Source organism: Dermacentor andersoni, chromosome 3, assembly GCF_023375885.2.
Source record: "Dermacentor andersoni chromosome 3, qqDerAnde1_hic_scaffold, whole genome shotgun sequence".
NCBI lineage: Eukaryota > Metazoa > Arthropoda > Arachnida > Ixodida > Ixodidae > Dermacentor > Dermacentor andersoni.
In genome coordinates this window covers 173436470-173463315 of record NC_092816.1, presented here as the reverse complement: position 1 = coordinate 173463315, position 26846 = coordinate 173436470, and the positions used below count along the sequence as shown (strand labels likewise).

The 26846-nt window shown below is 46.6% G+C and overlaps 1 protein-coding gene across 1 annotated transcript in view; it reads left to right on the top strand.

Annotated features, from left to right (window-relative positions):
• Positions 1 to 10142: 10142 nt before the first annotated feature.
• The window catches only part of LOC126524450 (uncharacterized), a 37227-nt gene continuing 20523 nt past the window's right edge, over positions 10143 to 26846 (top strand). The window contains exons 1-3 of the mRNA XM_050172761.3: positions 10143 to 10567; positions 13951 to 14239; positions 15922 to 16065. Of these exons, the coding sequence (XP_050028718.1) occupies positions 10448 to 10567; positions 13951 to 14239; positions 15922 to 16065 (553 nt within the window). The 5' untranslated portion in view covers positions 10143 to 10447. The remainder of the gene's footprint in view (positions 10568 to 13950; positions 14240 to 15921; positions 16066 to 26846) is intronic.

Genomic DNA, 26846 nt, shown 5'->3' with positions numbered 1-26846 from the left:
AGGTATGCGCTCGGACACCAAAGGCGACTACTTCTGATGCACTACAAAGTCAATCACATAGTTTTTAGCTTCGGTCAACGTGGACACCAAGCGCACATTGTTAGGAACAGCTTCCAGGTTATTCGATCGCCTCGGTATTCTCTCACCCTTCTCTGTAACTTTCAAGCTGCTATTCCAAAGGTTATGGTCCTTCAAAATGGCATCGATTGCTGAACTACCGAATGAACTTGAAACAACATAGAAAGAGTGGAAGATCCCAAATTTGTCAAGAGCCAGCTAAAAGCTGCGTCAGGAGTCAACTGAAAGGAAAAATCACAATAGCGCAAGTCGATATCTTCGTCGATGCGAGTCCCAGAGATTACGGAACATGCACGTACCTCAGAACTGTTGGTCTTCATAGCTGTTTTGTTACGGCACTCATCTCGCGCTGCACCTACAAAAGCCTTGACACTGCCGAAGGTGCAACTCATGGGTGCTGGTGTAAAAGCGCTACTACTGAAGCACCTAAGAAAATCACGGGATGCCGTACATTACTAAATTGTCATGTGGTCGGACTCTACAATTGTGCTGAGTTGGATTCACGGGAAATATGACAAACTCAGTCCTTCCTTCAGGAACAGGGCGGCTGAGATGGCTGATGTGCCGAGACTGATACGTGGCGTTATTGTTCTATTGAGGAAAGCAGATCTGACTTGGTCCCACGGGGATTAGGTGCAACGTCGCTGTGAGAGAACCGCAGCTTGTGGCTCGGCCAGACTGGCCGCAATCTGAAAGACGTAGCCAGTCGAACCAACTACCGTTTGCGTCATTGAAGTTGAATGCGAAATTGAACATCAAATTGCATCAGAGAAAGTTCTGCAGATACAAAAACACCGCCCGCAGAGGCGTCTGCTGCATCAGGCATTTGGTGGGTTGCGACACCACGTACATAAGGGTTGAACCCTCCCGCGTGTAGCCGTGTGCGGCTTAGCCATGTCTAGGGAAAGGGGTATCCCCGAGGTTGAGCCGATCACGGGCGTTTGGGCTTTAAGGTCCCGCGGCGGAGGCAACACACCTCTTTCGCCTCTGCTACACATATACGGCGTCTCCATACTGAAATACCTGGGGAAAATCGACAGTTGCCTTATATTATCCTCCACTTCGATCTTCATCTTTCTCTGTATTTTTCAGTCCTTCCTGTCTTCTCTTAATCTTTCTTTCGAGCTTTCTGGCGGCGAGGGTTAACCGTGTGTGACGTAACCAATCTAGTTTAAACCGTATTGGATTATAGCAGTAACGTACACCTGGCGTTTATAGGGCTTGTTTTACAGGCTTTGCGACGTCCCCTTATTGAGCTCTCTGCATGGTGGGTGGCTGGTGTTAGTGTCGAAAAGCGCACACTCACACATGGCTAGCAACTTTGCACCACGCCCTGATCGCCCCAAGATAAGGGGGCGCACCGAAGAAGTTTTCAAAATTTTTGGCGACCAAACAGATTTTCTCCTGCTATCATGTAATCTACAGTGAGGAACAAAAAAAAAAAACAGCCAGAGTGTTCGCCCCATTCCTTCAGGCGAAATGTCTCGCAAATGCCATTGGTCCAGGTAATACAGTTACCACACTGCCCACCGGTGACCGCCTCTTGGAACTGCGCAATAAGAAGCAACACGAAAAGCTGCCGAATCTGGTCGCCTTTGGAGACATACCATTAGCTATTACCGCCCACTTAACACTAGCCCTGCTGTAATTTCGAAGGATAACTTACTGGAACTCACCGAGGCGTAACTTCTAGAGGGCTAGAGAGACCAGAACCTAATCGATGTCAAGAGAATCGAGTTGAGGCTGAATGGCGAAGAAATTACAACAAACCGCCTTATGCTAGGCTTTGGTTCAAGTGTATGTTCTGGAAGTATCGAAGCAGGCTACATGAAGATCCTTGTGTGGCCTTACGTGCCCAACCGCGGAGATGTTTCAGATGTCAGATTTGGCCATAGTTCCAGAACTTCCAAGGTCGAATGACCTGTGCTTAATGCAGTACACATGGACATGCATCTAAAACGTGCAAGAATGATCTACACTGTGTAAACTGATGGAGAGCATGCCGCGTACTCACGGTCGTGCCCTACCCGGTAAAGATAAAAGGAAATAGCAACAGTGAAGCTAAAAGTGAACATATCGTTCAAGGAAGCACGCAGGTGGCTATCATACCTACCCAAGAATAGCTTTACCGAAGTGACTCGTCAGGGGGTAGCGACACAACTGCTTCAGGTGGCTGTCCGACTCGCAAGCGGTGAGCCGCCAGGGACGCCATCCGCCCCCTTGGCGGCTGCAGCTAAAATATGCAATAAATATACTGGATACCGTTCACCATCTGGCTATCCACCTCCGTGCTGGTGGCCTTAAAGAGCTTGTCCGACGTGTCGAGGCCTTCACGTCAAAGGCAGCACTCACAACAGCGCGCCTCCAGCGCCCCACTAGAGGCGATGGGCATAACACCGATTCAGACCCCGCAGCTAGCGCCTAAGAAGCGGCGGGATTCTCTACAGTGCTCTAAAAAAGACAAAGCTTGCGTCGCGGCACCTGGAAAGGGCCCGTGAGCCAGTCATCGTCTCTTAAACACACATCACAAACACTTTTGTCATCATGGAGACACAAATACTACAATGAAATGTTGGAGGACTTCTTCGTAAGCTAGATGACGTTATAGAACTCCTACGGAACATAATCCAAAGTTGCTTTGTGTTCAAGAGACCATTAGAAACTCAACATACGCAAACTTTCTTTCTCAGTACACCATCTATCGTAAAGACTGAAGAGGCGAACGCCTCGTATGGCCGGGTAGCAGTTGTTATCGACAGATCTGTAGCTTGTCAACATGTCGCCCTTCAGACGCCCCTTGAGGCAGGGCCAGTTCGGGCAGTTCTTTTTAATGAATTGATCACTGTATGTTCCATATACATACGCCAAAATTATCGTCTCGGAAAAAGCGATTTTTACCACCTTACTGATCACTTTCCGGACTCCTGCATAGTCTCAGATGATTTTTATGCCCACAGCACGATGTGGGGAGATTCGCGATGCGACACGAGAGGTCGTTTTATTGAAAATGTCATTGTAGACTCCGGCGCGTTCCACTTCAATAAGCAGGAGTCAACCTATCGTATTCTCCATCATAATTCACATTTATCAATAGACCTGTGGATTGGCTCTGCCTCAATTTTCCTGACTGGCGAGAAAAAAATAACCAAAACTTCTTATGGAAGTGACTACTTCCCTGTAATGTTAAATTTATTACATCAACACGTGTGTCCTCCACATGTCCCTCGGTGGAAACAAGCCTCCGCCGAATGGAATCATTTTAAGGAATTGACTTACTTATCACAACTTATCACTGATGTTAGTATGTACGACAGTAGCATATTTTACTGCTTTTATTATCAACGTAGCGAGCAAATTCCTTCAACATTCAAGCTGTAGTTCATCCAAAAGACGAGTTCCGTGGAGGAAGAATGAGTGCAGAAAGGCTGATCGTATTCCCAAAGATTAAATCACACGGAAGGCGAACGCGACGGCAAGCTAGGAGGGCAAGCTGGGACATGTTCCTCTCCGGCATTAATTTGTCCACATGTGAGGCAAAAGTATAGAACGCATTAAAGAGGCTGGAGGGGTAGCAACTTTATCGTTTGCCCCTACTGGATGAAGAAGGGAGCAAATTGGAAGACCAGGCCGACACTCTTGGTGAATACTTCTTGCGCGTGTGTAGCTCCACCTACTACTCAGGGAACTTTCTGAAATATAAAGGAATAACAGAGCTTAAGCCACTTAACCGGTAATGTAGCCCAAATGATCCTTATAACCGTCCTCCTAGCATTGCCGAACTTAAAGCTTCCTTGACCGCATGTTAGAGCTCAGCACCAGGTCCGGTAGAACCATGTACAATATGATCCAGCACCTTCACTTCGACAATAAAATCGCACTACTCACGCTTTTCAATACTATGTGGGCTACTGGGTTTCTTCCGTCTGAAAGGAATGAGGCTATTCCTATCCCAGTTTTAAAGCATGGTAAGGATTGTTCATTGTTGTGTGTTCGGGAGTGCATGTACTCGGAGCACCGGAGAGCAGCTACCATGTGGTCGCTCCTAAGATCTCCTTTCTGCTTTTTTGTGCAGCTTGTTGTTGTCGGCTCATGGTTGTCTCCTGACACGTGTGCTGCGTCTACTTCTACATCGCATTTTCTTAAATGAATCAGTGGCAACTTGCTCCTCTACCTGACGCTCAAGAAGAAAGTTTGCTCCAAGAAAGTCGGTAAAACAATATGTGATTACAATGACGCCGATACCACATTCGTTACAATTGAACTTGAATAATTCATTACTGACCAGACACTAAACTTTTCGGAACGTACAGTTGAAGAGGTCTGATCATTGTACAAGAATAAACTGCTAAGACTCATAGATCGTTATGTGCCTAAAGAAAAGATTGTTTCCAATGATGCCTCACCATGGTTTATTGGAATTCTACGCCACCGACAGAATAAAAAAAGTGCATTTTTCATGCCGCCAAAGCAACCAACTGTTCCGAACCCTGGGCAGCATATCATCGCATTCACGCTGAGTACGTTGTCGCTATTATATTTGCAAAGAAGAATTCTTTTCTATCACACCCTCCCATCAATTCTGCAATCTTATCCACGTAAATTCTAGGATGTTCTTGGTGGCAAAGAAAGCAGAGTAATCCAACTGGCCCGTTCTGACAATGTCACGATCCCTCCAAACTAGTGCGGTTCCGTTTTGAATTATATATTTGCTTCCGTTTTCCACATAAGTGCTTCGACTACTCTACCGTCTGTAACTAATTGATCTTACTTTCCACTGAATTCCATTACTATAGATTGGGTCGGCATACAAAAGTTGATCAGAAACCTGAAAATATTTCCATCAGGTGAAGATTCAATCAATTCTAAAATGCTAAAAATTACTGAACCATATTCGTCCATCATATTTTCAATGCTCTCTTCCAAGTCCCTAGGTTCATCGGTACTTCCAAGCGATCGGATGGTTGGCAAAATTGTTCTGGTCCCCTAAATCAGGTAACACTCATTCCCCGATAACTACCGTCCTGAATCACTCACAAGTATACCACGTAAAATACTGGAGCATATTATACATATTCATCTGATCGATTTCCTTTAGTCTAATTTCTTCTTTTCTGCTAAACAACCCGGTTTGAAGAAAACATTTTCGTGTGAAACTCAACTGATATGTTTTACTAACGACCTATTTGCCCGTACTGACATGGGATTCTATGTAGACTGCGCGTTCTTGGACTTTGCGAAAGCTTTCGACACTGTTTCACAGGATCTCCTCATTCTTAAACTTAGTATGCTTAACATTGAACCTAATGGTCGAAACTGGAATAAAAGCTTTCGATCTAATCGAACCCAGTGCGTTTCTGCTAATGACTGTTCATCCTCTCACACATCCGTAACATCGGGTGTACCCCAGGGATCGGTACGGGGACCTCTCTTCTTCCTGATTTACACTAACGACCTTTTGAAATGCATTTCCCAATCAGCCAGCAGGCTTTTTGCAGACGACTGCATCATTCATCACAAAATAATTAGCCACACTGAGTCTGATAAGCTTCAAGACTATCTCACAAGCATATCCCATTTGTGTGATACCTGGTTCATGCGACTAAACGTCAATCAATGTAAAACAAAGTCAAAACGTCAAACAAACGTCAAAATGTAAAATAAATGCATGTGTCGCGTCGCACAAACAACACTCACAACGTGCATACGTACTTCACGACACTTGCCCTGCATCTGAGAACTCGTACAAATAGCAAGGTGCTCATAGTTCACGCTAACTTATGATGACATACGAATATCGAGCACATCACTAATAACGCTCACTGGGTTCTTGGTTACTTGCGTGAAAATTTCAATGCTGCGTCTCTGCCGATAAAGCTAACCCTCCCCAAAAGATTAGTGTGGCCAAAGGTAGAACATACATCCACAGTGTGGGATCCTTGACAAGTCACACCAACACACTATAGTCCGTCCAAAATCGCAGAGCACGTTTCATCTTATCTAAGTATTCTTGTTAGGCCAGCATTACTTCCATGAAAAACACGCTTACCACATCGGACCTTTCAATGCGCCGTAAACGTTTCAGATTGTGTCTTTGCCACAAAATGTTTATCCAAAACCCCATTATTAAAGGATCATCTGATGGCCAGACCGTACACCTCATCCCCCTCCGATCGCATGCTTAAAGTTGGTGTTCCATTTTTTAGAACAAAAATGTGTCATGAATATTTTATTCCCAGGACCAGTGGCAACTGGAATGACCTTCCTCCCTCCATCGCTGCCAATTCTGACGTTGACAGCTTGAAGACTACTGTATTTCCGGCCATTTTTGTAAACCTATTCTTGTATAATTACGTAGTCTTCTGTTTTTGTACTCGGCACTCCTTTCCGTGCTGCCTTCGGGCCAGCAAAGTATTCGAAATAAGTTTGTAAATAAATAAATGATCAATCGCCGTCTTCTATATTGCCTACAGTCACTCAATATGCTTGAGCCATTTCTACGTGGCAGTAGGGAAGGCCTACCTACAATCGACTATCTCGTGCGCATTGAAGCAAACATCCGTGATCCATTTGTACACAAGCTGTACTTCTTTATTTTCTACATATGGTAAATATGGCAGAGGCGTACGACACGACATCGCGCTACGGGATATTCCGAGACCTGTTTGAGATGGGCATACGAGGAAATATGCTGAACACTATAGAAAGTTTCCTGTCCAACCGTACTTACCAAGTCATAATGGGCAGTATCTTGTCCCGTCCATGTACAAATGTACACATGATACTGCTGTGCCTCAGTGAGGCGCACTCAGCTGCACGCTCTTTATTGCTAAGATGACCTCGCTGCGTGCACTGCTACCTCCAACAACTATCTATTATATGTAGACGATGTGCAATCAGCCTTCACATCCTGTAAACTTGCAGTTTGTGAGGGACAGGTACAGCATGGTCTACACAAAGTGTCCAGATGGACAGAAAACGGGTGCAAGCTTAACCACCAGAAAAGTTCCTTTACACTTATTTCAAGAAAGAGAGGGCTGGTTCCAGATCCCAGTATCGTACTGTGTGGGCAACGAATACCCGTGCACAAGGAGCACACCTTTTTAGGCTTCTTGCTTGATGCAAAATTGAAGTTCATCCCACGCGTCAGATATCTGAAGACAAAGCGCTTTAAAACAGATAACTTATTGCAAATTCTATCTCATACAACATGGGAATAAAATAGGAAGTGCCAACTGAACCTCTACGAGAGCCTTGTTCGATCACGTTTGGACTATGGTGCCGTGCTATATCACACCTGGCGCACCGACCGCGCTAAATATACTGTATGCCGTCCACCACCTGCGCATACCTCTGGCCATAGGCGCCTTCAGAACAAGCCTTACTACGAAGTTACTACGTGGAAGCTACGACGTGGAATCGGCGATGGATGAAGTCAGAACAAAATTCACTATAGTGATGGGCGACTTCAATGCCAGGGTAGGCATGAAGCAGGCTGGAGACAAGCCAGTGGGGGAATATGGCATAGGCTCTAGGAATAGCAGGGGAGAGTTATTAGTAGAGTTTGCAGAACAGAATAATATGCGGATAATGAATACCTTCTTCCGCAAGCAGGATAGACGAAAGTGGACGTGGAGGAGCCCGAATGACGAGACTAGAAATGAAATAGACCTTATACTCTGCGCTAACCCTGACATCATACAAGATGTGGACGCGCTCAGCAAGGTGCGCTGCAGTGACCACAGGATGGTAAGAACTCGAATTAACCTAGACTTGAGGAGGGAACGGAAGAAATTGGTATATAAGAAGCCTATCAATGAGTTAGCGGTAGAGGGAAAATAGAGGAATTCTGGATCAAGATACAGAACAGGTATTCGGCTTTAACTCAGGAAGAGGACCTTAGTGTTGAAGCAATGAACGACAATCTTATGGGCATGATTAAGGAGTGTGCAATAGAAGTCGGTGGTAACTCCGTGAGACAGGACACCAGTAAGCTATCGCAGGAGACGAAAGGTCTGATCAAGAAACGCCAATGTATGAAACCCTCTAACCCTACAGCCAGAATAAAACTGGCAGAACTTTCGAAGTCAATCAAAAAGCGTAAGACAGCTGACATAAGAACTTATAATATGGATAGAATTGAACATGCTCTCAGGAACGGAGGAAGCATAACAGCAGTGAAGAAGAAACGAGGAATTGGCAAGAATCAGATGTGTGCTTTAAGAGACAAAGCCGGAAATATCATTACTAATATGGATGAGATAGTTCAAGTGGTTGAGGAATTCCATAGAGATTTATGCAGTATCAGTGGCACCCAAGACGATAACGGAAGAGAGAATAGTCTAGAGGAATTTGAAATTCCACAAGGAACGCCGGAATACGTAAAAAAAGCCTTGGGAGCTATGCAAAGGGCGGAGCCAGCGGGGGAGGATCAGGTAACAGCAGATTTGTTCAAGTATGGTGGGCAGATTGTTCTAGAAAAACTGGCCACCCTGCAAACGCTACGCCTCATGACCTCGAGCGTACCGGAATATTGGAAGAACGTTAACATAATCCTCATCCATAAGAAAGGGGACGCCAAAGACTTGAAAAATTATAGACCGATCAGCTTACTGTCCGTTGCCTACAAAGTATTTACTAATGTAATCGCAAATAGAATAAAAAGCACCTTAGACTTATGTCAATCAAAGGACCAGGCAGGATTCCGTAAAGGCTACTCAACAATAAACCATATTCACACTATCAATCAGGTGATAGAGAAATGTACGGAATATAACCAACCCTTATATATAGCTTTCATTGGTTACGAGAAAGCGTTTGATTCAGTCGAAACCTCAGCAGTCATGGAGGCATTACGGAATCAGGGTGTAGACGAGCCGTATGTAAAAATACTGAAAGATATCTATAGCGGCTCCACAGCCACTGTAGTCCTCCATAAAGAAATAAACAAACTCCCAATAAAGAAAGGCGTCCGGCAGGGAGATACGATCTCTCAAATGCTATTCACAGCGTGTTTACAGGAGGTATTCAGACACCTGGATTGGGGCGAATTGGGGATAAGAATTAATGGAGCATACCTTAGTAACTTGACATTCGCTGATGATATTGCCCTGCCTAGTAACTCAGGGGACCAATTGCAATGCATGCTCATTGACCTGGAGAGGACAAAGCAGAAGGGTGGGTCTGAAAATAAATCTGCAGCAAACTAAGGTAATGTTTAACAGTCTCCGATAAGAACAGCAGTTTACGATAGGAACTGCATTACCTAGCGATGCTCACTGCTTCTTCGGTTGGGCAGAATGTAGAAAGAGATGGTCAAATAAGCGCCGCCAGCCAGTGTAGGCAAAGAGGAGAAAGTCGCTGGCTTACATAGGTGCCACTCCATGGCTCCCGTTTTAGTTATTCTAGCCCGTGGCCCTCTAAGCATCTATAGCAGACTTTGCCTTATTAAAAGAACTTAGTGCATGATAGCTGTGACTCTCAGCATATATGATTGATAAAGGCCGATCCCCGCCCATAACTTCCCACTTGTATTTCAACATAAAGCTGTACATATATATGTGTGTGTGTTTGTCTGCGTGTACGTTTATGTCGTTCGCGCGGCATTTGCACACTAAATGGGGTGACAAGCAAGCAGGGCAGTTCATCAATCAGTATGGACGAGCCAGTCCTTGTAGCACGTGCGTGAGTGCCCTCCAGCGGAACGTGTTAGCTTCTGTGAATATTTTTCTTATTTTTTTATCTTTGCCTACATAATGATAAAAGGCTTTATAATTGTTGCCCCGCTAACGACTGGCAGTTTTTTATCTGAAAGCGACAGCGCTCAGCATACGTACAAGGGACGATTCTTAATAGACGAAAGATTACGAGACTCTCGAGTGATCCCAGCACGGGCGTGAAGTACTCACAATGAGGGGGTTGCGTGTTTTTCAAAGAACACTACAGTAGAGAGGATATCACTGATAACGGGAGCGGCCCAGAATATTTCGTCATATTGTTGTTACAGAGTCGCGCATTTGCTTCCGAACCGGTTGAATCCGCACTGCGGATACCAAGCCACGCGTGCTCAAATCGCCAGAGCTTTCGTGCCGTACGGCCTCGATAAGACGACTCCGTTGTGTCGTTTCGAACGGCAAGTGGAACATCATCGCTTGGCGAAGAAGCACGAGTCTCTGTTGCTGCATATCTGAAGGCAAATAATCGTGCCCACACTTGGTTCGGGCGCTACCGAAAGAGGCGAAGAGATGAGAGTCGCGCCGATGAAACGGGAGATGCCCAGTATCTGCTTACGCTTACGTGTTGGACAGAGGGAGCTTCCCATCAGAAGGAGGGTCGGGAGAGGGATACAACTGCACGATGCGGAGAGCATGGAATGAGGCAGCAAGGCAGCTTGTCAGTCAAACTGCGATCGCCTCTACTCTGTACAGTGCAGAAACACACGGGCCGGCTGACGCAGGAACCTTCAAGAATGCGGACGAAAAGTTGGACTCCGGTAAGCGTCTCGCACGCTCGGCATTCCTTTTGGCGTTGGCTTTCTCCAAGCACATTCTTTAATCAGGATGGCCGCTCTGTAGCTGAAAAGATTCCTGGTAGACTGGAAAATTATTATTAGGAAACTAATCCCACTTCTACATAAAATATTTCTGCAAAAGGCGTCGCCAAAGGAGCTGTGATGGAAGAGAGACATGTTTTCGTTTATGTACGGCAGTTTTTGTAAGAATGGCAACATGCTGCGTATTTCCCTCATACGGCGTTTGGTTTCAGTATGAGCTTTAATATCCGAACATGTCTCTTTTGTTTTGGAATCCAGACACATCATACTCTTTGACAATGCAGGCACACAACAAAAGCGAGATTCTCGCTTAGAAAGAATCTAACAAACAAAATCTCTATTCACAAAAACATACTTGTTTAACAACAGTTCTTTTTTCAGCAGAGGCAGTTGACCACTGGCGAAGAGCTCCTAGAGATTGACAAGTAAATTGGCACAGTTAAACGCGACAAGTTTTATCCGCTTCTTCCTGGTAAAGGTTCAGACACGTTCTGCCTTTATGAATTTGTATCGAGCGTATTACGGAAAGAAATTCTTGTCGCCGTACTCGTATATCCTTACGGTCAATTCCGTGATTCAAAGCTATCACAGTTATTTGCGCGAAACAGGCAGAAATCAGGCCAATGAATCACTTTATCTCTCAGCCGCGGAAAATTTCACAACCTTTTCTTTTTAAAAGTTACTTCATGGAAATGTGTAAAGTGAATTTTGGCGTCGCCATTATTCAAAGCTTCGTGGCATGGGACGCAGTTAGTACTTAGATGACAACTGTTCAATTTCCTATATAGCGGTGACAACCTAAGAACAAAAGGTTATCTGTATGCTGTGACACTGAAACACAATTTGCATAGATGCGCCATTCAACTAGGGTTGCTTACTTCCGTGACGTCAAGCGGTTTCCCGCGTTTAAAACTCGTCATTTCTCCGTGAAGATCTGCTTTGTGGCCCTCGTTTTCGGATGAAACCTGAACATTTGAGCAAATGTTTTTTTCTAACGTAACTTTGTGGCTTTGAACAACGAGGCTTCATCTTCCAATCGGCCTAGCGTTTGCATTAGCGGAGCAACGTCATTAAGCTGTGAGCGAACTCCAGCTAGCTCGGCTCTCTTTCGGAAGGGAAAGTGAACAGCGTACAAGGCTGAGCTCGTACTGCATTCTTAGGTTGTCACCGACTAAATATCAATGCATCGCCATGACGGTGAGGAATAAAAACAGTGGAGATCCAACGCACAGGCTGCAATCAATGCGAAGCGAAGCTTTCATGAATGGGCAAATAAATGGCGTAATACTAAAAGCGATGCCTACAATTGCCTTTATTGGCATCCTATAAGGAGTTAAATTTTGTGCAATGTTTATATTTATGCACCGCGATTGCGCAGCTTTAATGTCATGCAGTGTTTATTTATACCGGGTGCTTGCAAGAAAAGTTTAATGAATATTTGAAAAAAGAAATTTCGGAAAGCACGATTCTAATAGAGATGTGGTGTGAGTACTGGGAACCGTCGGTTGACGGGTGATACGAGGGGAATTGGTCGCGCAGTAACAAAATAAAGCAATTTACTTTCGAAATTTTACTTTCGGCAGAGTCACCGTAAATGCCATACATAAATTTTTGGATGTGGAAGAACGCGACCGCCCGCGGAACCGTGGCACGACGAACTTCGAATATCAGAGCACCTGCAACCGAAACTGCAATGTTTCAGCGCCCTCTTAGAACTCCACCCAGCGGCGAAAAGCCAGCGCGCTGGTACAGCGTGGAGCGCGGAACCGGAACGGGCTCGCTGCGCGCCGTTAGGTGACGTAAGCAGAAAGTCGACTCGACGATAATGGCGATGAACTCTATTAGATGTGCAGTGATTGGGCTTTTCGCGCCAGAGAAATAGTGGGCACCTACTGGGCTATTTTAAGGGATGCTCCCTTTTCGAGGCGATATGGTTAGATAAAGGTTGGATTCAACTTCCATAAGGTTTGCTTAGAAACGCGTTAAGGCACTGAAAAGGTAAGGAGGGAAAAAATATCAGTATTAGATTGCTTTGTGCCTAAGAAGGCTGTGTCTTTAAAATGCGTTTCTCGCGCTCACAACGCATTCAGTAATAACCCAACTTGAAAAACGATTATGTACATTAGCTTTCCTTATGCGTCAGCAAGATTTGCGCAGTATCCAACGTGCATTTACTTGCTCGGAAACTGACGCAGCAATGTGAAGACGAACAGAAGTGTACCGACTATACTGGGATTCGAACAAATGACCCTTGGGCACGCGGCACTTGAGAGGTAGACGCTCTGGCCGCGGCGGTATCGCGCAACCATGGTACCAGATAATTTGTGAGGGTTATTGCATGCAACAAATACAATTCTAGTTGAGGCGTCTGTAAACGGACTTGAGGTGCCAGAGCAGGAAATACTGTAGCGTAGAAGCATGGCTGTGTGCGTATCCCACAGAGATGTTCGTGAGAAAATGGTGGTGTTGGCAGTCGGTCATTTGTGTCGACTAAGCGGTAATTGTCGCTGATGTCATCTGATCGCTTTTATTTTTTTCATTTTCGTGACACATGGCATTCGATGCTTCTGATGGTTCGGCGAATCAACAGCCCGAATCAGAGCGATGACCGTCGCATTCAACCTGTAAACTTGTTGAGGAGGAAATACTTGGAGGATGCCGTCCAGTATTGCGTGATGCTACACTTCTTAGCCATCTAACACCGAAAACGCCGGTGCTTGAGTTCAATTGAATCTGCTTATTCCAGGCCTGTATACAGTGAACTCCGGCTTAATGCGAAATACGTCTTTCTATTCAGGTAAACGTACACTTACGGGACCGTAGGGATCTGTGGGCATTCAGGCTGACAATGTTCGCGAATAATGCACCTTAGGTAACGATGCCGCCGTGACTTATCCCCAGAAAGACGCTCCAAGTATCCACTTGTACTGAATCAACGTTGTAGCTGTGCCCCGTTCTTTCCGTCGTAGCGGCAACGCGTTGGTGCGATTAGCTGCGAGTAGTATAGCGCCCGAAAACACTGCTTACTCGTAGATGGTGGCATTGTGATCGAAAGGCTGGGAAGCTCGTGTCGTACCACCACTGCCTTTTTACCACTGCGGTTCCAGTACCGGCCGTCGCAGGTGAATGGCCGCCGCACGAACAAGCCGGTGCACGTGATGTCACATGCATGCCATCTATGGCGGGTCAGAACCTTGATTCAAGCGCACCGCCCAGTTGTTCTTATTGGTCTCTTCCGTGGCTCGGCGTGCCTACCCAAGCTTTCATTTTCAACGCCTAACCTAAGGTGAGAGTTTGTGAGTCGTCGCTTTCATTGGTCACAGGAACCTTGGGACGAGCCCTTGAAGAGCGTAGCCAAGAGCGATGAGTCGGCGGAGAAAAAGGAGGAGGCAGCGGATGCCGGAAGTTCTGCGCATGCCGCGCCCTCTGCCGGCCCCGACGGTGGCCTAAGCTGGTTCATCGCTGCGCTCTGCTTCCTGGTGAACCTGCTGTTCTCCTCCTTCTTCCGCTGCGGCGGTCTCTTCTTCACCTCAATCATGACCACGTATGAGGCAACACGCGGCTATGCTTCTCTTCCGTTGAGCATGTACAGCGGATTCACCAACCTATCCGGTGAGACGGAGCTTTGGACGCATTATAGGGCCGCCAAGCGGAGATTGTCTCTGATTAACACCCCTCTATCTCTCTTTGTGTTCTTCAGTTACCTCCCCTTGCCTACAGGATTAAATATTTTCTTAGAGGTCATTGTGCTCTATAGTTGCAAGAAACTGTTATGTGTAACACACGCCCGTGTGTGTGGCGGGGGGCGGGGGAGTGGAGCGTTGGGTGATACTGTTGTTGAGTGTGAGTGAAGGTGGCAGGGTGTTTGTGTTCCCCCGACATGGAGCGACGCTTAAGTCCTACGTTTCTAATAGAAAGCCGCAAAGAGGCGCTGGCGCTATTGATATCGCTAAAGCTGTGTTAGCTGGTGTCCAATGATGCCGTGCGGAGCCTTCATAAATATATGGCAGCTAAACTTGCGTACAAGACGCCTCAGTGATTCGTATTGCTCTAATAACTTTTTTTGTTACAATTAGATAGCACTCGTACAGGCATAGCATCTCCGCTCTTCGCAATCGTGGCGCTGACAAAGATGGAAGGCTGTCAGAACTGCTGGGAAAAAGAGAAATAAATAGTTAAAATAAGCTTTGTCGTGTACTTCAGCTAATTGCAAGGTTGGTCAATTTCAGCAACCACTTTGTGTGTTTCCGTGTTGTTTGTATGCTTCACGCAAAATAAGTGGTCTGCACTTGTATTCTGTTTTAGCGCAAGTGGCATACACCTGCCATGGATTCCGCCAAGAGTTATTTGTACAAACTTTTTTCAAGAGGTTCACAATATAGGAAAACTGATGTGCTGAGGAAAGACGTATACTTGAACAGATAGTTCATTCTCAAATATTTTACTGCCAGCCAACTGAAATGTAATAGATATCAAAATGAGATAACAAATACATTTTTTTAAAGAAGAGGAGCCATGTGAGTCAAGAAATAAATATCTGATAGCCTTACAAAACATTCCGATACCTGTTCCCCAACCTGATTGTTCCAAAGTAAAGCCGCACAGGAATTAATACCGATGAACTCTGCGCTATTTTCTGGTTCATGAATATGAATGAACTGTAGCCCTTGCTGCCAACCTGTGATGCACAGGACAGTGCTGGAAAAATGATAACTTATAAAAACCGACTAGTTGGTATACCTTATCGAAGTGATTGCAGCGCAGAAATGAAGGACGAATAACAAGTGCGCTTGCATCTCTTAATGCTATTCGTCCTTCATGTGTTTCTGCGCTGTACTCCTTTAGTAAGGCGAAAGGGATCGGTGCATCGGCTGACCTTACATCCACGTATTAAACCGACGTCACAGAGCTGCTTTCCTGGTGCTTCCATGCTCCACCACTGTTGCATATTGTGTGCCGCCCTCAAGAGCTTATTACGGCATCCGATGATTCTTCGAATCAAATATTTAGACACCCGGTCAGGTAATTGCTTTCTAGCGCAAGGGTCTAAGCGTTACAGAGGAAACTTTGGCAAAATGGGTAAGTGCTCATTATTATACCTTGCGCAAAAGACGAGGACAGAGGCTAGTTAGGAGCACATATTTGTTAACCTGCCTCTGTACTCCTCACTGCTGCGTGCTGCTGTGCGATAAGGAGCTTCAGCGGTGGAAGAAATCGCGTGGCAGAGCAGAGAAGCTAGACGCAGTAATTTGGGCGATTGTGGTGTGCTTTCAAGGCTGTCCCTTGTATCGCAGGTCTCATTGCGGGGCCACTAATCCACTGGTTTGGCGTGCGGGCGGCGGCCGTGCTGGGCGGCTTCGTGATGGCCACGGGCTGCATGATTTCCTACTTTGCTACCGGCATACCTTTCCTCGTCGGTTCCCTGGGAGTTCTTGCTGGTGAGAACGTTTCCATTCGAGCTTGTGAAAAGAATACTTATCGCTTTATTAAGGAGCCTTTGACGTTATACTATATACTGATCCTTATAAGTTATACTGAAGTGGGAGGTAAATCATGAAGACAGCCAGTAGGTAAGCTATCCCCACTAACAAGGGACCTAATAAAGAAACGACAAATGATGAAAGTGTCCTACTCAGAAAGAATTCGCTGAACTGCGAGAACAGATCAACAAAAATAAAGTAAACGATGTTCGAAATTACAACGTGGGAAAGAGAGAGCAAGCAGTGAAAAATGGCCGGAGCATGTAATCAGTGAGAAGAAAACTCGGCATAGGACAAGGCGAGATCTATACAGTGAAATATAAGCAAGGTAGTGTCATCAACAATTTCAATGATAGAGTAAAAGCAACAGAATTCTATACTGACCTATACAGCACCCACAGTAACTAGCTGCCTTCATCAGACGTGGTGATGAACAGAATACAGTGGCTCCTTCATTAAGTAGCGATGAAGTTAGGAGAGCCTTGCAAGGCATGACTCAGAAACAGTCAGCATGACGAGATCGAATAACTGTAGATTTAATCAAAGATGGAGGATATATTATGGCTGGAATGTTTGCGGCCATTTATACGCAATTTCTCAGGGCATCAAGTGTACCACACAGCTCGAAGAATGTCAACATTGGCTCATTAGCCTGCTCTCAGCATCACATAAAATATTCACCAAGTTAGTTTGCAAAAGAATCAAGGCAGCACTTCACTTAAGCAACCTAGAGAACAGGATGGCTTGAGAAAAGTGATATTCTACAATGGATCAAATTCATGTCATCAATCAGGTAATCAAGAAATTGTGCAGCACAATCAACCTCTCTATGTGACTTTCATAGATTATGAAAATGAATTTGATTCAATGCGGATACCAGCAGTCATAGACACATTACCTAATCAAGGAGTACAATAGACATAAGTGAATATCTTGGGAAATATCTACAAATATACTGCAGCTACCTTGGTTGACCAGAAGAAAAGTAGAAAGTTACCAATCAAGAACGGGTGAGGCAAGGAGACCCAATCTCCCCCATGGTATTCAATCCATGCTTAGAATATTAGTGCCATTAGAGCGGGGAGGCTTAGGAATGAGGATCAATGGCGAATATCTCAGCAGCCTTCGGTTTGCAGATACAACGATTGATTGAGGACCTTAACAGAGAAAGTGTAAGAGTGGACTTAAAGATGGTCATGCAGAAGACAGAAGACAAAGACATAGGCACTAACTACGGGGGGGGGGGGGTACGGTTTGAGGGCTTCTTGCGCCCCCCCCCCCCCCGGAGATTAGCGATGGGATCAAGGGTCATCGTGTATTCTTTTGCATGTTTTTGGACAAATTGATAGAAGAACTACCGTTGCCTAAATATTGAAAGAACGGTACAGCCTTAAATTACCGCGGCTATATAGATTTATCTCGCATCAACAAAGGAGAAGGATGACAACACCATGTTTGATGCAGTTCATCATCAGAGATTCCCATTGGCAACGGCAGCTATGCGATCGTCTACTGTTCCAAGACTGTGCGGAATCATATGAACGGCCACTAATTAAATGCAGGTGTTCGTATCGTGCACATTCCCTTCTATGACGTCGAACCTTTCCCGAACACCCAAATCAAGACTACTCAAAACACCAACTATGAACCTACCTTTAAGAGCAAGCCCAGTGGAGACTACACGTCATCCTTGTGAATATAAATAAAATGTTTATAGAAAAATGAATCGGACTCAGAGATTCATAACAAACTCCGCAGCATTATACCGACCTTGAGCGAAAGGCGGAGGGCCATACATTGGGAACGCTTCTGCGAGTTGGTCTTGTGCCTTACTGGAAGTGGCCACACACACATAAACCACAGGCACCACATAAGAAAGGGGGACCTAGCCCTTGGACCTAGCGGTCTGCGAAGAGTATTCGGACAGCTTATCATCGGTACATTCCGGCGAGTTTTTCCCGCGGTCTCTATGAGCTACAACTCAGCTTTGGTAGCTGTGTGTGAAGCTTATGTTACTTCTGTTTGTATGTTACTGTTCTATTTTTTGAAGTCATATAAATCAAGTTCTGTTTCTCCGTGTGTCGTCCGTCGATCGTCCGCAAGTCTGTTTGCTGCATGTTCCACGCCAAATCAGTGTGCACCTTGAGGTAGGTGCCGAAGTGAAGAATGAAGAACCTTGAACTTTATTCGACCTTTTTGTTCTTTGCGTGTAAAGGCTGCAACACTCTTAGCGCGCACAAACAATTGGCCTTTTTGTGTTATTTCTACATCCAAGCTGTTTACCTCTAGCCCTGTTATGAATGAGCCGCATGTGCGCTTTGGAAAGGCGGGAGGGATATCTGGGCTGGCACAGAAAGACCTTGCGGCAAAGCCAGCATTATCGTGAATGCTCTGCAGAACACGGCTGTAACTCTTTTTCATTAAAACTATCCCCACAAAATTATACGACAATTAGCCGCTAAGACGACTCTATCATTACGACGAGTTTTATTTAGTTCCCATAATTAGGTGAAGTCGTAAAGTTGTGGAATTCCCGTCTGCCTTCAATACATGGGCTACTACGGGATGGAGACGGACAGCCCCACGTTTGTCTGCTGGGACAAAACTTTAGTCCTTCCATGTTTCATTAAGATAATTCACTAAGAAGTATGCTCAGTCGCAAATTACAAATAAACGTGTTTTCTTTCGTTAATCCCTTTGGACTGTACCCCGGTTAATCGTATTTTGTTTCGTGCACTCGTTCGTTCTTGCTGTACTACCACTTCACGCCGTGGACTGGGGCCGAATTTGGGAGCACAAAGACAGCTTCGCTAGCATTCCATCTTAACAGAGTGGATTGGCCCCCAATTTAATTTTACAACGAAGCTGTCTATGTCTAGGATCTGAAAAAAAAAAACTTTCCGAGAGGTTTACAAAAAACTATGCGCCCGAGTGATCAGTCGGCCGCTTCCGCGTGATATTATCAGTCGCGGTGGTCGCTCTGAATGTACCTTTCTTAGGGCGGGCAAGTGGAGAGTGAGGGACAAGGAGGAGGGGGAGCGGACGAATTGTCGATTGTTATCTGGCTAGCTCGTTCGTCGCGGGGAGGGTTGGGAAAGGGCGTGTGCACTTGGACAAGCGCCCTCTCCCAGCCTTTCCCGCGATTACGGCAATCGGATTGTATCCTTCCTGCTGAAACGGTAATTGAGTGCTACATGGACGTCAATGTGCCGACCACACGTGACCGGCCGTTTATAGATTTGTTGGGAGCTCGGTTTAGTGGACAGAAGGAATACACCTTTCGACAGCTTGAGAACGGAGGGTCAACTGGACTTTATTGAAAAGCAAAAGTAGGTTTTCCGAGATGCTGTAGTGGCGTCTTAGTCCGGGGAGCGGCTTCAATTACAAGAAAGAGCAGGGGGTAATGACTCCCAAGGCGAGAGACACCGGCTTTCCGAGAAGCGTGAAGAAAGAAGGGACGGACAGTCGTTACAACACACGCCCCCTCCACCTAGAATGCCGGAGGTTTAGGGATGGACGGAGAAGGGAATGAAGAGCTAATGTTCAAGATAGGCTTGTCTCGTGCGGTCTCACGACACTGTCTCTTCTTTGCCGTGAACGTCAACCTTCAAAGTCTTGTCTGAACACGAAAGCACACGAAAGGAGGCTTCATAGGAAGGAGTCAAGGGGAGCTTGATAGAGTCGCGTTTCAGGAAGACATGCGTGGTTGTGTCCATTGTCGCGAAACTAAACACATGCTGCCTGCGGGTGATAGGTAGGGCTGTAACTCGAAGCTGGCCGAGTCAGGATGTAGCCTCTCAAAGTGTGTGCGCCCGCTAGTGGAGTGCCTTGATGGATGTCGAAAAACTGGCCTGGAACGCGGATTGATGACACATAGAGCATCTCGGATGCGCTGACTCTGAGGTCATCCTTGATTGTGGTTTGCAGCCACAGTAGTATTAGTGGTAGCCTTTCCAACCAGTATTGTCTTTTGACCGTGGAGGTCAACGACGCCTTCAGTTGTCAGCCAAGACAATGGACCATGCTGTTTCTCTGTGGGTGTTAAGCCGTGGCGTTAAGAAGGCGCGTGCCGAGCAATCTCGTCAGGGTAGAAAAACACGAGCTTTAGAATTGCCGTTCTCGTTCAGTAGTTATACGCAAAGGACAAACGTACCGCGACACCCGCGCAGCAACAAATCATTCCACCACTCTTTCGGCCGTGATGTCTTGTAGAGGGGTCGCCTCAGGTCACCTTGAGTACTCGTAGACACACTTCGGGAGGTACTTGAATGCTTGGCAGGGCGGAAGTGGCTCCACCAAGTCTAAATGCACGTGATCGAAACGGCTCTCTGGTGGTTGAAATGGCTGCACCGCTGAACGTATGTGCCGGATCACTTTCATGGCGTGGCAGGCTTGGCAGCTTCTTGCCTACCTTCAAATATCTTTGTTGATCCCTGGCCAGACAAATCGGCCCGGGTTAAGCCTCTGCGTTGTTCTGATGCAGGGGCGGCTTAGCCCGTGCAGACCGAATATTGGCTGCCGAAACTGATGGGGCACGAACGGGCGAGGAGCTGCCTATGATGTGTCGCACGTGACCAGTATTGTTGTGTAGGGAAGCGGCACCTGTGCAAGCTGGAGCGACGAGCCTTGTTCCCGCAAATGACGAAACTTGGGGTCGTTTTGATGGTCGGCGGCTTGAGCTTGAAAATCCCAATAACTAGCGCGCACAGCACCGACGCGCGACAGTGTGTCAGCTGCCTGATTTTTGGTCCCAGATATGTGGCGGGTGTCTGTAGAAAATTCGTAAATAAAGGAAAATTCTAGAAGCTCCTGTTCTGAGTACGAGGAAGTGTTGTTCTTGGAAACGAAAGTTACCGGCTTGTGCTCAGTCAGAATGTAAAAGCTAGAGCCTTCAAGAAAAAAAGAAACGTAAATGCTTGACCGCGCAATAGATGGCCAAAATCTCTTCCTAAGGGGCTGTAGTGAGCCTCTGTAGCTTTCAGGTGCTTTGAGAAGTTCAGCAGCCGCCAGTCTATGCCATCGTGCTGTTGCAGTACTGCACCCACTGCCGTGTTCGATGCTTCTACCACAAGGCGAGTTGGCGCGTCGGGCAACAGATGAGTCAGCAACACTGCAGTCGCCAACCGAATTTTGTCCTCCTGGAAGGAGTGTTCGGGCTCCGAGGACCAGTGGAAGGTAGGCGGTTTCTTTGAGTCACGAAGCAGCAGGTCGGTAAGCGGCTGGAAAACTTGCACGCAGGATGATATGAAGCGCCTGTGAAAATTTATGAGCCCCAGAAACTCGCGAAACTTTCGTAAGGAGGTTGGAGAAGGGTAGTCCTAGATTGCCTGCACCATTGATTCCGGTGGCATAATGCCTTGGGCTGAAATGTGACTGCCGACGAAAACCATGGCTTCAACTCCAAAAAATGCATTTCTGGGGGTTTAGGACCAGGCCATGTGTCATCCGGTTGCTCAAATAGAAGGTGAAAGCGCTGTTTGTGCACTGCCTCTGTGCGACTTGCAACTAGAATGTCGTCAAGGTAGACGAAAATGAACTGGAGTCCGCGCTTAACCTCTTCCGTGAACTTTTGAACAGTTTGCGCCTCATTCCTCGAACCGTAAGGCATACGGACAAACTCAAATAGGCCAAATGGAGTAGTGATTGCTGCCTTTAGAGTGTCGGTGGGTTCTACACGAATTTGGCGGTCCGCGGTCATCGAATGGATCTTGCTGTATATGTTCGTCCCTGCAAGACGAGCGCCGAAGTCGTGTATGTGGGGAAGGGGATATTGATCTGGAGTAGGTAGTGAAGGTATTGAAAGCTCGGTAATCAACAAAAAGCTGCCAGTCCCCACTCTCCTGCTTTGGAACCAGATGGAGAGGTGAAGATCAATTGTTGGAGGAAGGACGAATAACGCTGAGGGAGACTTCCAACCTCCGTCCAGCAAGCCTCCGTGTCTGCGTGACGACAGATGGGCTGGTGGTGCTGACATGATGTGTCACCTTGTGTTTCGCGGGCAGCGTATTGTTTCAGGGCTCCCTTTCATGCTACCTTTCCTTCTTGTCGTACATTGAGGCCGGGCGAAATCTACGGATTCAAGATGTGGTGAAGTTGGACTGCAGGCCAAGGACATCGAGGGATGTCACGTTATCCTTTAAGTGCTGATCCCGAACATTCATATCTAGGTTAAAATGTCTGAGTAAGTCCGCTCACAGTATGGCAAAGATAACATCGGCGATCACAAACAGCCATCTGTACAAGCGCCGGAGTTCGTTGACTAGTGTCATCGTCCGGAGCCCAGACGACGCGATGGCAATGAGCGTGGGTGTGGACTTGCGGCGTTGGCGATCTGCTGCCGTGGCGGGAACGATAGACAATTCGGCTCCGGTGTCGACGAGGAGGCGGGTGCTCATGATCCTGTCGACTACGAAGAATCTTACTCAAGGGCCGATTTCGCATGCCACTGTTAGCGACTGGCCGGTGCGTTTCCCGTTCATGAACAGGGCTGAGTGCAGTGACTTGCTTGCTAGCGAAAACGACGGTGGTACCAGCACAACTGCCGCAGCAAGCCTCAAGGCTCACTGTGAAACTGTGAAGCTGAATGGTTGTGGAGAAGTTGGTAATCAGCGTTGCCGCCTGTCGTCAGCTTCTCAAGTGCACTGGTAAGGCGGTCAACTGTTTCCTCCTGGCGCCAGAGTCAGCCTCCTGGCTCTTAGACTCTCGCAGCGCCGATAGGTAGCCGTGCCGAAGACAAGCCGTCGCAGATGCGGAGAGCGAGTGCAGCTATCTGATCGAGACTCATATCGTCGGAACCCGGTAGTACCCTGCGTGCGGACTGTGGGAGGCTTTCCAAGAACAGCTCGCGCAAAATTGGAAGCTGGCTCTCGTTTGCGGAGTCATCACCATGTAACTGACGCAACAGGTGCAGCAGTTGTGACGGTCGAAGAAGAGCTGCTGGAGCCTACTCCGTTGCGATGGCTCGAATCGCTGCAAGTCTGTGCGTTTCAAGTTGTCATATGCTGTAGCCGAAGGCGTACACGCCAGGAAGTCGTCTATGGCATCGCCGATGTCGGAGGGTAGCGTGGCGATGACGTGCAGGTATTTTGCTGTCCGTGAAGTGATGCACAGGAGTTAAAAACGGGTCTCTACTTGCATATACCGAACTGGGGGATTCTTGGGCCAAACGCTGAGAAGTTGAAGCCTTGCGGCGATGACAAGGAACGCAATCGTGGCGTCGTCTCTTTCAGCAGGAGTGGGAGCAGCGTCTTTCATGGCTAGTGTTTGAAAAAAAAAAACGTATATGTCTTTATACACCACTTGTTTGCAGCTCGATTTAATGGCAGCAAGAAATACACGTTTTCACAGCTTGAGAACGGAGAGCCAGTGGCCTTTATTCAAAAGTAAAAGCAGCTTTGCCGAGTGGCTGTGATGGTGTTTTAGTTAGTCCGTGGAGCTGCCTCGATTCCAAGAAAGAGCAGGAGGTAATCACCCCCAAGGCAAGGGACACCGGCTTCCCGAGAAGAGTGAAGAACGATGGGACGGACGGTCGCTACAGATTTAACCTTTTGTAAGAACGTATCTGGCATAGCAATACAACCGACCACGGTGTACCACAGCGGCTACGAAGCTATGGTGACTATGGTAACGAATGAGAGAAAATAAAGACGATAACAACCACGAAGTTAAACGTATGCGTCTTTAGACAATCAATATAACAATAAGCATTTAAATCAATGTAGTTGTCATATAGTCCTCCCAATAAAGTTTCGCTTGTTATCCTTCTTCACAGAGTGAAAGGGCATTAAATTATTTTCTCATAAAGCTCTTGGCACTCAATTCCTTGGTGGTGTTACCTTCCTGGTATTGTATTGCAGGAAACCGTGAAAAACGATGGACGGATATCTCATGAAGAACAGACTTCACAAAAATGATGACGAACGTACACGTGATCCACCCGATATGGGACCTTTGGCGTCCGCTTCGGAACCTACCGATGTCTGCTTTAGCGGAACAGGCTGTCACCAGTGCCTCCGCAGACATACAAATTGTTGTCGAGGATCCAGTCCCGAGCTCTAAACCGCAAAAGGGACATTACCGACCAGCTTGGAAACATGCGTACAAATGGCTTCTGTATGACGCGTCAGTGGGCAAGGTATTTTGCGAGACTTGTCGCGCTGCTTGTGAGGTGGACATTTTCGTCACAGATAACTTCCAGGGATAAGGAATCTCGCGCGACGTTTGTGAAAAAGGGGTTTTCTAGCTCTTATGAAGCTATTATAATATTTAAAATCATCAGGCCTCGAATCTGCACCGTGTGGCCATGAGAGGAACCGACGCTGTGGAAAGGGGGGGTGAATGCAGCAAATGCTTGTGCAACTGGGAAGCAAAAAGAAGTGGAAGACTCAAGAAAACGCTGATAGCGACATAATCTTCATTGCAGTGCCTAACAGGCCAGGGATTGGCAGTGCGTGATCATGATAATGCAGAAAGGAACCTAAGACAACGTCTGGAACTTCGCGCCAATGACATTCCACAACTGCAATCATGGCTTTCTCGAACCAAGGACAAGTGTCTCTTGAGAATATATGGTTTTACGTGCCAGAACCACGATATGGTTATGAGGCACGCCGTAGTGGGGAACTCGGGAGTAATTTTGACCATCTGAGGTTCCTTAACGTTCGATTAAATAAAAGTACAAGGGTGTTCTTGCATTTCGCCCCTTGGAAATGCGGCCGTCCTCGCCGGGATTTGATCCTGTCACCTCGTGGTTAGCAGCGAAACGCCAAAGCCACCTAGCAAGCACCGCAGGTCAACAAGTGGCTTTCCTAGGACATTTTAAACAAAATGTTAAACATTTTGGCTCATGATGCTCTCTGGTCACTAGCAAATGAGGTTCTTGAAGCGGAGCCCTATGCCTTGATCATGGATGAGACAGCGGATATATGGGCCAAGGAGCAAGTGTCGATCAGATTTCGTATTTTCCAAAAGAACTTTAAACACATCAGCTGTTCTGTGGATTTTATAGCATTGGGGACACCAGAGCGGCCAATCGTTCTACCCTTCTAAAGGATGTCCTGTGCCGTTTAAATCTTACATTTACAAATGCTGTGGGCAATGCTATGAAGGCGCTGCAAATATGAGAGTGCAGCATGGTGGGCTGTAAGCCCTGCTACACAAGGAGGAGACGCGAATACTGTACGTACACTGTCTTGCGCACATACTTAGCCTGGTGCTGCAGGACTGGGTCAGGAAGTGGAAATGTGTCGCGATCTTTTGGGCATGATATCAGAAATTATCAACTTTGTTACGTGCTCCGCAAAAGAGTCTGGATACGGTCCAGGCATTTCAGAATGAGCAGAGCGTAAACTTCTGGAAGTTTTGTCCCACAAGGTAGGCGCCAAGGGCCACTTCTCTAAAGTCACTTGTTCAGAACTATAAACTAGTGTTTTGGACGTGTTGGTACGACAACGATAGCCACCTGATCTCGTTTCTTCATGGCCTATCATCAGAAAAACAAAACGAGGCCGTACCCAAATCCCGTGAATGTTTGAAAGCACTGCCAAAACTTGACACATACTTCATCCTCAAGCTCCTGACATTCATGTTTTCGCGATTAGAAACAGTAAGTACTGCATTGCAGAAAGGAGCGCTGAGATTTCTTCAAGCAGAAGAAATGGTCAAGACAGTCAGGCAGACTCCTAGCTGACTTGGGAACGAAGGATATTGCCGATTTCGGAACGGGACACACACAGAGGCGCGTTAATTGGATTTGAATGTTAAAGAAAAAGAAGCTCGTGCGCGAAGGCAAAGGAAGACTGCATGATGGTATGACGAGGGATCTGTACCTCACGTATTTCCTTCGGCCGAGCACATGTAACGCCAGCGGTTGTGCGAGGTATTGGACACTGTAGATTCCTCGCTGGACGAAAGGTGTCCGCCAGAAATGTGGCAGCAAATGACACAGATTGAGGAATTTATAATTGGAAATGGAAACAGCACACACCTTCTGACGTTTTACGGGCAAGATATTGAACCTAAATGGCTCAACGTTAATCGTAGTTCGCTCATAGATATAGCAAGGCAGCGTAATACAACCTTGAAAACGTTTCAGGACGTTGTAGAGATGCTTTCGTCTGTGAGGAGCTGCGAGATCTTTTGCCCGAAGTGGCTAAGCTTGCCAAATTGCTTTGACCATTCTAGTTACGTCATGCAAATCTGAGAGATCGTATTCATGCCTTCTTAGCGTCAAAATGCAGCTGATGCCAATAATGGCACAAACACGGTTAAATCTCATAGCAGTTCTCCATGGGCACAAAGAGTTCGCCCGCAAAATAAAACTCAGGAACATCGCGGCCAAGATGGCGATGCATTCCCGTGAAGAGGGAACCACTCCGACAGATGAAGCCATCCTTATGCCGAATAAAGATGTTTGCCCTCTCTCTCTCTCTCTCTCTCTCTCTCTCGCGTGGAGGAGTTAATTCAGAGATCAACTGTTCGTAGAAGACATTCTCGGTTCTGCGGTAGCCTTTGTATAAAAGGACAGTGAACTTCACCATAGTATAATGCGCCAGCTTTATTCAACCTGTCACAGCCCCTGACTCTATTTATCCCTACCCATAAAATCTGCATTTTGGCGCTTCGTTATTACAACCTCTGCCCTATGAGTATTGTTCGTGCCTTTTTGTTTTGTATCAAGTTTGGTACTTCGTTTCCATTTGTGAAAGGCGAAGATTTGTTTATTATTGCCAGCTGATAGC